This window comes from Neofelis nebulosa, chromosome 2 (assembly GCF_028018385.1).
Source record: "Neofelis nebulosa isolate mNeoNeb1 chromosome 2, mNeoNeb1.pri, whole genome shotgun sequence".
Lineage (NCBI taxonomy): Eukaryota > Metazoa > Chordata > Mammalia > Carnivora > Felidae > Neofelis > Neofelis nebulosa.
In genome coordinates, this window is record NC_080783.1 from 151623835 (window position 1) to 151635840 (window position 12006).

Below are 12006 nucleotides of genomic sequence, written 5' to 3' on the forward strand. Positions count from 1 at the left end.
TGTTTTACATATTAAATAGTCTTATAGTTGCCACTTCAGTGTTTTGAGTAAATTATTTTTGTTATTCTCATTGTATAGATGAGGAAATTAACGCATAGAGAGAGCATGTAGTTTATCCAGGTTCTTATAGTAACTAGGTGAGCATGGATTTAAACCCAGGTTGTCTGAGGCAAGAGCCCAAGCTCTAAGATGTGTGTTTCACTGATTCCCTTCAAAGCAGCATTCCCAGTGGTTGCCAGACTTGCTTGATTGCAAGTCCCATAGCCTTAGTCAGATCCCCAGCCCCACCACATCTGGGCAAATAGAGCAGGAGTAGCTTTGAGCCCAATTTGACCTCCATACTCCATCCATTTCTTTAAAATTTTGGCGGTTTGTAGAGGTGAGTTTAACACTGGGTTTTATTTTGCAGCCTTACGAATGGGTTTCTTAGGCTTCCTCAATTTCATGAAGTCACACAGCATTGTGTTTGATTCACAGGTTAGACCCAGAGTAGTGTTAGTAATCCTTTGAGTCATGTTTAGTCAATGCATACTCCTTTAACGTTTGGCCTAACAGCCCAATAGTCAAGGCAAAAATCTACTCTAAACTCAGTTCTAAGAGAATGATTTTAATAAAAGCACAACTGTCATTCACAGTTAGGTGTAAAATCTTGGAAAAATATAATTCAAATAAGTCTGGGCCACCTTGATTCTTTCCTCTGCCCATCAACACCCCAATAACAAAACAAAATAAATAAACCACTCCCTGTCCACATCCAGACACATCAAAGAATATCGTAGGAACCTTTGTGGCAGGTTTCCCTAGAGTTGGCCCAGAAGTTTTACTGATGCACCAAATAGAAAACACCCTTATCCCTCTTTCTTACTTTTCCAGGCTGCTAAAGCCCATGCTCAGTGACCCTTGTTACATGGAACCTTCTCTTGTTATCACATGATGCCCCACATTCTGAATGTGTTCTCTGTAGGGGAATAGCTCTTAGAATTTTCATGAATAAAATTATCTGCCATGTTTTGCCGGGATAGAGGAAGTCTTGGTGCTGTGGACTCAAACTCAGGTCTGAGAGCTCATGAAAGGTAACTAAAGGATGTAACATTTCAGCTGAGACTTGTAGGAAGAGGAAGAATAGTTTTCCAGGTAAAACAAAAAAGAGGAGGCAGGGGGAGGTATGGGAGAAGAAATGTATTGTTTGGAAAAGCCTTTTCTCCACCCAAAACTATGATCTGTATACCCCAAAGAAAGAGAATCTGTTTGGACCTGTTAGCCAAAGGCATTTTCTAGTGGAAGTTTTTCATGGAAAAGCTTTTTCTCTTAGAATCTTCAGGCAAGAAGAAATGATAAGGAGTATTCTAAGCAGTCTGCTTTCAGGCTGAATTATATGCCTACTTAAAAATATATGCATAACATATAGACTAAAAATGACATGAATCTTCCTGTTCTCATATCACTTTCAATTGGATATGTTGTTGTTAGTACTTTTCAGCTCAATTGTTGCTGTGTATTCTGTTGGTATAGGCCAGTTTTTGTTTTGTTTTGTTTTTATTTTCCTTTCTCCTTTCTGCTACTTAACTTTGGTCCACTCAGTCATCCATTCCGACTTCTATTAGAGAAGGAGAAAAAAGATGAATCAGTTTTACTTTTTAGTAAAAAATTTCATTAATTATTTCATTATTTCATTAATACCTCCCCTTTATTGCCAGAAGTATTCAGTATTCTGTATCTTATTGTTATATCACTAAAAATGGTTGTTTAAAGTTGTTTCCTGTTATGTATCTCTGAGCATTAGGGAGTACCAAACAAATTTTTAACCAGTTAATTTTTCTTTTTGAATTTATGGATTTTGGCTCTTCTGTTTTTCGGAAGTTAGATACAGAAAAAAGGCAGATAAGACCTTGGGTTCTTTAAAAAGGAACTGGTATTATAAGTTATTTTTACATCCTTTCACCTTCTTATTTCTATATGCCTCTATATGCCAGGTGTAGTGGATAGGAGGTGGGGGACATAGTTCTAACATACTCAGTTTGAAAGATAGGTTTCCTTTGTGCAGAGAAAGTTAGCCTAGTACCAAATGAAGCAATTCCTATCCATTTTCTTTTTTTCTTTATGAACACTGGTGTGCTGACACTTAAATATGAATTAATAGAGTAGAATGTGGTCTTTGGCCTGTGGTGGTGAACATACACAACAAAAATTGGTAAAAGACTTTGATCCACATATTTATTTTAAATATTTAAGGAAGAATGAGAGATTGAGAAGCCAGAGCTGGTGATATTATAACTTATATAATATTCAGACTGTTCCATCAAATTCGAGTGTTATAGAAAAAGCTCTTTTTACCTTGCTTCCATTTTATTTGTTCTTTTCTTACCTCTCTATACTCCAAATCAGGAAAAGAAAAATTCCCATGATGTGTGTAACTTGATAGTGGATCTAATCAAATGGCTCCAAAGGACCAAAATAAAAATATATCCAAATTAAGAGAAGAGGATGTAGCAATACTCAGAATTTCAGTGGAGAGAAAAGTCCTAAGCAGACAGTTGTAACACAGGATGTTTTCCTGAATGTATTTGTATTTATATGAAATTTTTATTTATCTGGGCCTAAACATGTAGGACTTTGAAATTAAGACATATTAATTATAAACACATTCCCTAATTAATTGGTATTCTCCAATATTTTTCTTGATCAAATTAGGTTAAGTCAATTGCACACACACACACACACACACACACACACACACACACAGGTATATATGGGTATATACAAACATGTATGTGTTATATCTAGTTTTTCTTATATTTAGTAATAAATTAAAACTTATTTTAAAAGTTAATTTAGCTAGCACATTACTGCTTCTTGAATGCAATAACTTTCTTAAAATAATAAACAGTATTATATTTAGTCCTGAACATCTCAGGATATGGAAGAAAATTTATTCCTTTCAGTCTATTCATTTGAATCTCATTCCTTTTAAGAAAACCTGTCATTCACTGATGACATGCTATCTTTTTAGGACCACATTTCTCCCGAAAAAATAAACAGTAGCCTTTCTACTAAAAAAATGCCTTTCTGAGTTTTTAAAGCATTTTTAAAAATTCCAAAGATATCAAATATCCACAGAAAATTGAAAATGGAGTCTTTGAATTTCCCACTGGGAAGTAAATTTCTTCAGAAAAATATTTTCCTTAATATTTTTTTCTTTCTGAAAATCTACTGTTTTCTTTCTCTGAGGGTTAAGCGAGTTGGTTTATGTAAAACGAGACCTGAACCATTACCAAGTCTCAAATAAAACTTTCCCCTTGAGACTTAAAAAGAGTTTCATTTACACTAAGGAAATAAGTCTCTTTCTCCCTCTCTCTGTGTCTCTCTCTCTGTGGTGGTGGGGGTGGGTGATGAGGTGTTTCCTGATTGGGATCATCATGGTAAATTTAGAATCGTAAGTATATTTATATATATTTGTGTACCTGCGTGTGCATAGACACACACACACACACACACACACACACACACACACACACATTAAGTTTACCAAGAAAGTGTGTGCTACTACCTGCTTTGGTATAAGTTGAGTGCGTGAAAGGAGGAAGAACACTATGTTTGAGATTTCAGTCAGGCAGTATTCATTGAGATAACATTACTTCTAGAATAGAGAAACTGTGCTCTAGAAATATCATGGATATATAATTACATCTGAAAGAGTTTTGAAAGGAGTGGTCATAGTCAAAGGATTAATTTACATGTTCCTAGCACAGAGACCACAAATGAAATCACAGCAAATTTTAAATTCTTTTGTGGGATCATTATTTTTTTCTATTTTTTCATCTTTTATTTTTTCCCCCTTTTTTAAAAAAAATAAATTTTAGTTAGCATACAGTGCAATATTGGTTTCAGGAGTAGAATTCAGTGATTCATCACTTACATACAACACCCAGTGCTCATCACAAGTGCTCTCCTTCGTACCCATCACCTTTCTGGCCCATGCCCCACCCACCTCCCCCCATCAACGCATAGTTTGTTCTCTGTCATTAAAAATCTCTTGTGGTTTGTTTCCCTCTCTTCCCTTCCCCACCTCCCCTTCTCATATGTTCATCTGTTTTGTCTCTTAAATTCCACATATGAATGAAATTTGTCTTTCTCTGATTGACTTATTTCACTTAGCATAATACATTCTAGCTCTATCCATGTCATTGCCAATAGCAAGATTTCTTTCATTTTGATATCTGAGTAATATTCCATTATATATATGTATGTATATGTAATATTCCATATACATATATGTATGTATATATATATCACATCTTCTTTATCCATTCCTCAGTTCATCAATTGACGGACATTTGGCTGTTGTTGATAATGCTGCTATCAACATTGGAGTGCATGTACCCCTTTAAATATGTATTTTTGTATCCTCTGGGAAAGTACCTAATAGTGCAATTGCTGGATCCTAGGGTAGTTCTATTTTTAGTTTCTTGAAGAATCTCCATACTACTCTCCAGAGTGGCTGCACAAGTTTGCATTCCCACCAGCACTGCAAGAGGATTTCTCTGCATCCTTTCCCACACCTGTAGTTTCTTGTGTTGTTAATTTTAGCCATTCTAACAGATGTGAGGTGGTATATCATCGTGGTTTTGATTTGTGTTTCCCTGATGATGAGTGATCTTGAGTATCTTTTCATGTGTCTGTTAGTCATCTGGATGTCTTCTTTGAGAAAGTGTCTATTCATGTCTTCTGCCCATTTCTTAACTGGGTTATTTGTTTTTTGGGTGTTGAGTTTGATAAGTTCTTTATAGATTTTGGATACTAACCCTTTATCAGATATTTTGTTTGCAAATATCTTCCCCCATTCTTTGGGCTGTCTTTTAATTTTGTTGATTGTTTCTTTCACTGTGCAAAAGCTTTTTACCTTGATGAAGACTCAAGTAGTTCGTGTTTGCTGTTGTTTCCCTTGCCTTCAGCAACCTGTCTAGTAAGAAGTTGCTGCAGCTGAGGTCAAAGAGGTTGTTGCCTGTTTTCTCCTCTAGGACTTTGATGGTTTCCTGCCTCACATTTAGGTCTTTCTTCCATTTTGAATTTATTTTTGTGTATGGTGTGAGAAAGTGGTACAGTTTCATTCTTCTGCATGTTGCCGTCCAGTTTTCCCGACACCATTTGTTGAAAAGACTGTCTTTTTTTCCATTGGATATTCTGTCCAACTTTGTCAAAGATTAGTTGACCATATAGTTTCTGTTCTGTTCCATTGATCTATGTGTCTGTTTTTGTACCAGTACCATATTGTCTTGATGACTGCAGCTTTGTAATATAGCTTGAAATTCGGAATTGTGATGCCTCAAGTTTTTTGTTTTTTGTTTTTTGGTTGTTTTTAACCATTTGGTTATTTGGGGTCTTTTCTGGTTCCATACAAATTTTAGGACTGTTCCAACTCAGTGAAAAATGCTGGTGGTATTCTGATAGGGATTGCATTAAATGGATAGATTGGTGGGTGCCTGGGTGGCTCAGTCGGTTAAGCATCTGACTTAGGCTCAGGTTATGATCTCGGGGTTTATGGGTTCGAGCTCCATGTCAGGCTCTGTGCTGACAGCTCAGAGCCTGGAGCCTGCTTTGGATTCTGTGTCTCCCCCTCTCTCTGCCCCTTTCATGCTCATGCTCTGTCTCTCTCTGTCTCCCAATGATAAATAAACACTAAAAAAAAAAATTTTTTTTTTTTTTAATGGGTAGATTGCTTTGGGTAGTATAGACATTTTAACAATATTTGTTCTTCCAATCCATGACTATGGAATGCTTTTCCATTTTTTTGAAGAATGCTTCTTCAATTTCTTTTATGTGTGTTCTGTGGTTTTCAGAGTATAGATCTTTTATCTCTTTAGTTAGATATATTCCTAGGTATCTATTGTTTTTGGTGCAATTACAAATGGGATCAATTCCTTGATTTCTTTTTCTGCTGCTTTGTGATTGGTGTATAAAAATGTAACAGATTTATTCACGTTGATTTTATATCCTGCAACTTTAGTGAATTCTTGTTTTCGTTCTAGCACTTTTTTTTGCAGTTGAACTTTCAGGTTTTCTGCATAGAGTATCATGTTGTCTGCAAATAGTGAAAGTTTGACTTCTTCCTTGCTTATTTGGATGCTTTTATTTCTTTTTGTTGTGTGATGCCAGTACTGTGTTAAATAGTAATGATGAGAGTGGACATACTTGTTCCTGACCATAGGAGAAAGACTCTCAGTTTTTCCCCGTTGACAATGATATTAGCGGTGGTTCTTTTGTATATGGCCTTTATGATGTTGAATTATGTTCCATCTATCCCTAATTTATTGAGGGTTTTTATCAAGAATGGATGCTGTATTTTGTCAAATGCTTTTTCTGCATCTATTGACAGGATCGTGTGGTTCTTATCATTTCTTTTATTAATGTGGTATATCACATTGATTGATTCGTGAATATTGAACCAGCCATACAGCCCATGAATAAATCCCCCTTGATCATGGTGAATAATTCTTTTAATGTACTATTGAATTTGATTTGCTAATATTTTGTTGGGAATTTTTGCATCCGTGTTCTTCAGGGATATTGGCCGGTAATTCCCCTTTTTAGTGGGGTCTTTGTCTGATTTTGCATTCAAGATAATGCTAGCTTTGTAGAATGAGTTTGGAAGATTTCTTTCCATTTCTATTTTTTGGAAAAGTTTGAGAAGAACATGTATTTACTCTTCATTAAATGTCTGGTAGAATTCCCCTGGGAAGCCATCTGGCCCAGGACTCTCGTTGGGAGATTTAAAAAAAAAATTTTTTTTTAATGTTTATTTATTTATTTATTTATTTTTTTTTTTTTTACAGAGAGAGACAGAGCATGAACGGGGGAGGGGCAGAGAGAGAGGGAGACACAGAATCGGAAACAGGCTCCAGGCTCCAAGCCATCAGCCCAGAGCCCGACGCGGGGCTCGAACTCACGGACCGCGAGATCGTGACCTGGCTGAAGTCGGACGCTTAACCGACTGCGCCACCCAGGCGCCCCAATGTTTATTTATTTTTGATAGAGAAAGAGAGAGAGAGAGAGAGAGAGCATGAGTGGGGGAGGGGTAGAGAGAGAGGGAGACCCAGAATTCAAAGCAGGCTCCAGGCTCTGAGTTGTCAGCACAGAGCCCGATGCGGGGCCTGAACTCATGGAGTGCGAGGTCATGACCTGAGCCAAAGTCGGACGCTCAACTGACTTGAGCCACCCAGGCACCCCTCTTGTTGATTTACTCATTCAAATTCTTTGCCAGTTATGGGCCTGTTCAAATTTTCTGTTTCTTCCTGTTTCAGTTTTGGTAGTGTGTTTCTAGGAATGTGTCCATTTCTTCCAGATTGCCCAGTTTGTTTACATATAATTTTTCATAATATTCTCTTACAATTGTTTGTATTTCTGTGGCATTGGTTCCTCTTGCATTCATGATTTTATCTATTTGGTTCCTCTTTCTTTAGTTTTTGATAAGTCTAACTAGGGGTTTATCAATTTTGTTTACTCTTTAAAAAAACTAGCTTTTAGTTTCATTGATTTGTTCTACTGTTTTTGTTTGTTTCTATAGCATTTATTTCTGCTCTAATCTTTATTAAATTTCCCTTCTTCTGCTGGCTTTAGGCTTTATTTGCTGTTCTTTTTCTAGCTCCTTTAGGTGTAAGGTTAGGTTGTGTATTTGGGACCTTTCTTGCTTCTTAGATAGGCCTGAATTACAGTGTACTCTTCTCTTAAGACTGTCTTTGCTGTATCCCAAAAGATTTGGACTGCCATGTTTTCATTTTCATTTGTATTTTTATATTTCTTCTTTAATTTCCTGGTTAACCCATTCATTCTTTATAGAATGTTCTTTAACTTCCATGTATTTGAGGGCTTTCCAAATTTTTTCTTGTGGTTGATTTCATGTTTCATAGCATTGTGATCTGAAAATATGCATGGTATGATCTCCATCTTTTTGTATCTGTTGAGGGCTGATTTGTGACCCACTATGTGATCTATTCTGGACAGTGTTTCATGTGCACTGGAGAAGAATGTGTATTCTGCTGCTTTAGGATGAAATGTTCTGAATGTATCTGGTAAGTCCATCTGGTCCATTGTGTCATTCAAAGCCATTGTTTCCTTGTCGATTTTCTGCTTTGGTGAGGTGATCTGTCCATTGTTGTAAGTGGGGTATTAAAGTCTCTTATAATTATGGTATTGTTATCAATGACTTTCCTTATTTTCATCATTAACTGATTTATATATTTGGTTCTTCCAAGTCGGGGGCATAAATATTTACAATTGTCAGATCTCCTTGATGGATAGGGCCATTATGATATAATGCCCTTCTTCATTTCTTATTATAGTCTTAGTTTTAAAATCGAGTTTGTCTGATTAAGTATGGCTATTTTGCCTTTCTTTGGACATCCAGGAGCATGATAGATGGTTCTTCATCCCCTCACTTTTAATCTGCATGTGTCTTTAGCTCTAAAATGCTCTTGTATGCAGCATATAGGTGGATCTCATTTTTTATCCATTCTGATACCTTATGTGTTTGGATTAGAGCATTTAGTTCATTTATATTCAGAGTGTTAATTGAAAGATATGAATTGAGTGCCATTGTGTTACCTGGTGATGCTCTCTGGTCCTTTCTAATCTCTGTGCTTTTGGTCTTCCCCTCACTCTCCCTCAGAGTCCCTCTTAAAATTTCTCATAAGGCTGGTTTAATGGTCACAAACTCCTTTAGTTTTTGTTTGTCTAGAAAACTCTTTATCTCTCCTTCTGTTTTGGATGACAGCCTTGCTGGATAGTGTATTCTTGAGTGTATATTTTTTCCATTCAGCACATTGGATATACCTTGCCACTCCTTTCTGGCCTGCCAGGTTTCTATGGACAGATCTGCTGTTAACCTGATCTGTTTTCAGGTTAAGGACTTGTAGGTTAAGGACTTTTTTTCCCTTGCTGCTTTCAGGATTCTTTCCTTGTCTGTTTATTTTGTGAATTTGACTATATATCTTGGTGATGGCTAACTTTTTTTCAATTTAATGGGAGTTCCCTGTGCTTCTTGGATTTTGATGTCTGTGTCCTTTCCCAGATTAGGGAAGTTTTCAGCTATAATTTGCTCAAATAAACCTTCTTTCCCTTTTTCTTTCTCTTCATCTTCTGGGACTCCTATGATACAAATGTTATTATGTTTTAATAAATTGCTGAGTTTCCTAAGTCTGCCTTTGTGATCCCTGGCCTTTGTTTCCCTCTTCTTTTCAGCTTCATTATTTTCCATAATTTTTATCTTCTGTATCGCTTATTTGCTCCTCTGCCTTATCCATCCTTGTTTTTATGTCTTCCACTGGGTTGGCATCTCAGTGATAACATTTTTAATTTCAGCCTGACTAGAATTTACTTCTTTTGTCTCTGCAGAAAGAGATTCTCTGGTGTCTTCAGTGCTTTTTTCAAGCCCAGCTAGTATCCTTATAATCATTGTTTTAAATTCTAGTTCAGACATCTTACTTATATCTGCATTGATTAAATCCCTGGCCATCATTTCCTTCTGTTCTTTCTTTTGAGGTGACTTTCTCCATCTTGTCATTTTGGAGGAAGAAAACAACAACAACAATAATAATAGAATGGAATAAAAGTTTAAAAATTTTTAAAAATCAAATAAAGGAAGCTAGATCCTAGGTGTATTTTGGTCTGCTAGTTAAGAGAAGCTTTATAGGAAAAAGTGAAAAAAGGAAAGAAGAGAGAAAAAAATTAAAAATTAAAAAATAAATAAAGTGTCCATTCTGTATCCAAGAAACAAAAGAGAAGAAAAACACAACAAAAACAGAGGCACCAACAACAAAATGAGCAAACTAACAAACAAAAAAACCAAATGAAACTAGATCAGGTTTCCCCTAGAGCTGAAAATTTGCAGTAGTCTATGGTAGGCTAAACTCAGGGAAAGGATTTGTGCTGGGCTTCTGGGAGAGGGGTCTGCTGCTCAGATTCTCAGGCCAACTTGTCCTAATGGAGATGTGCCTGGAGGGCACAAGGGGAGCTTTGTGTAATGGCTCTATTCTCCACTTGGAGGCACTGTTTAGCTCATTGGGGTGGATCAGTGTTGGTGGGCTAATAATGATAAATGGCTTCACCCCACTCTCTAGTCTCCAGGGAGGGAAGTTTGCGCCCTCACAGATGCATGATCAGCCACCCTTCCTGTGTCCACTGCTTCCATCAGCTCCCTGCCTTACCCCTGTCTGTGTCTGAGCTGTCCACCTATCAAACAGTGCCTCTCTCCAGAGTTTTATCTCAGTCACAGCTGTGTTTCAAAACCCCACACTTCAGAGACCTTTACAGTTCAGACCCTCAGTGATCTTCTGGGGGAGGATCTCACTGCCCTGTGGCTGGCTTGTCCCAGGAAACGGTCATGCCACCGTACAGTGGCAGTACTCAGAGTTTATGGTAAATCACAACACACAGCTGGCTCCAGGATTTGCTGGCCTCAACTGGCATCTTTCTTTCTATATTGGTGGCAGCTTGGTGGTGCCCACCTTGTCTTTTACCCACAGAGAGGTTGTATCACCTCTACCAAATGTACTCCAAACAGAAGAACCATTTCTCCCTATGGGACCTAGGGGATCCTCAGGCCAGTTGCCTGCTCCTGGGGCCCGGACAACACCAGAGTCTGATCTCTGAAACTTCAGACTCTGTGCTCAGCTGTTTATAAAAAAAAAACTGGCAGTATTGAAACCCTCTCCTTCCCCCGCTCCGGTGGTTTTGGGAAACCATTTTCTTGTGCAGTCCCCTGTGTGTGTTTTCACTCTTTCTCTCTAGCTGCTTTCAGGGAGAGTGTTTTCTTATGCAAACCCGAGTGCTGCTCTCTCGCTGCAGCCACCTCTGTCTTTCTCCTCTCCATGAAAATAGCTCCTTCCTCTCCCCAGTTCACCTGTCTGCACCAAGTACCTGCCTCTGCCTTCCTCTGTATCTCAAATTATGCAGATTGTTCTGTTAATCCTCAGATCTACTTCCTAGGTGTTCAGAATGGTTTGATGTTGGTCTAGGGAAGAGACAAGTTGGTCTAGGGAAGAGAACAAGTTGTTCAAGGGAAGAGACAAGTATAGGGTCCCCTTACTATGCCACCATCTTAACTCCTCAGATCTTGGGATTATTATTAACATAAAGGTAAATATAACAAGGACTTTAGAAAGCTTAAAGTTTTAGAATACCTAACTTTTGAGAAATAAGCTCGATATTTTACATATACTTTAATATAGAGTAATGGAAATTTTTAGGAGGTGTTGGGAAGCCATGCTGATAGCTACCCACAGTTGGTATCAGTAAAGCCTTTAGAGACAAATAGCATATGAATTCTATGTTGTGTTTTTTAATATAAAGATTAATTTTCAAATATGTATTTATTTTATACCTTTCAACCACCTGCGGTCACTTCACATGTTGTGAGGCCACTTCTACTTTTCCTTATTGGTTTGTTGCTAGGTAAGTGATAAAGCTGGTTGCCTTTTTTAACAGCCACATGAGGTCATGTCTGTTTCCATGCCCACAGATCCTCTTGGGAGAGTATTTTCAGTAAAAGCCCGGAGGTGGTGACTCCTTTGCAGCTCCAATGTTGCCAGCGCCTGGTTGAGCTTTGTAAACAGTGCCTGCTAGTGGTTTACAAGTATGCAACTGACACAAGAGGATCACTGTCAGGCCCTGGTACTGATTGGAGTAACTCCAGGTACTTGTTTACATTTCTACACCCTGTGAGTTTTATATAAAGTAATGCCACAATGCAGTTTGCAATTGAAAGTCTCTTTTCATTTATATAGCTAGAGAAAAAGCTAAAGACCAAAAATTCATACCCGCTATTATCTACAAAAGACTTTTAATTTGCACAGTCTTTACCTTTGAAGGACCAAACAAGGACAACAGCCACAAACCTGAAGGTGACAGAAATAACCTACATGGAAATGAGATTATTTGGTTTATATACTTTTGCTTTCAAAAGCCAAGTAAAAGCATCCAAAAAATGGTAATAAACTTTTTGCTCCAATAAGG

The 12006-nt window shown here is 37.5% G+C and overlaps 1 protein-coding gene across 6 annotated transcripts in view; it reads left to right on the plus strand.

Moving 5' to 3' along the window:
- The window catches only part of TTLL7 (tubulin tyrosine ligase like 7), a 145839-nt gene that overhangs the window by 118854 nt on the left and 14979 nt on the right, over positions 1-12006 (plus strand). For 5 of the 6 annotated variants that reach the window (XR_009258008.1, XM_058716817.1, XM_058716820.1 and 2 more), the window contains exon 20: positions 11513-11686. Coding sequence is in view for 4 of the 6 variants with exons in the window: in XM_058716817.1 (XP_058572800.1) it covers positions 11513-11686 (174 nt within the window). In the remaining 2 variants the exon portion in view is untranslated. Of the gene's footprint in view, positions 1-11512; positions 11687-11777; positions 11981-12006 lie in introns of all 6 variants that reach the window. The other variant, XR_009258009.1, reaches the window with a different exon arrangement.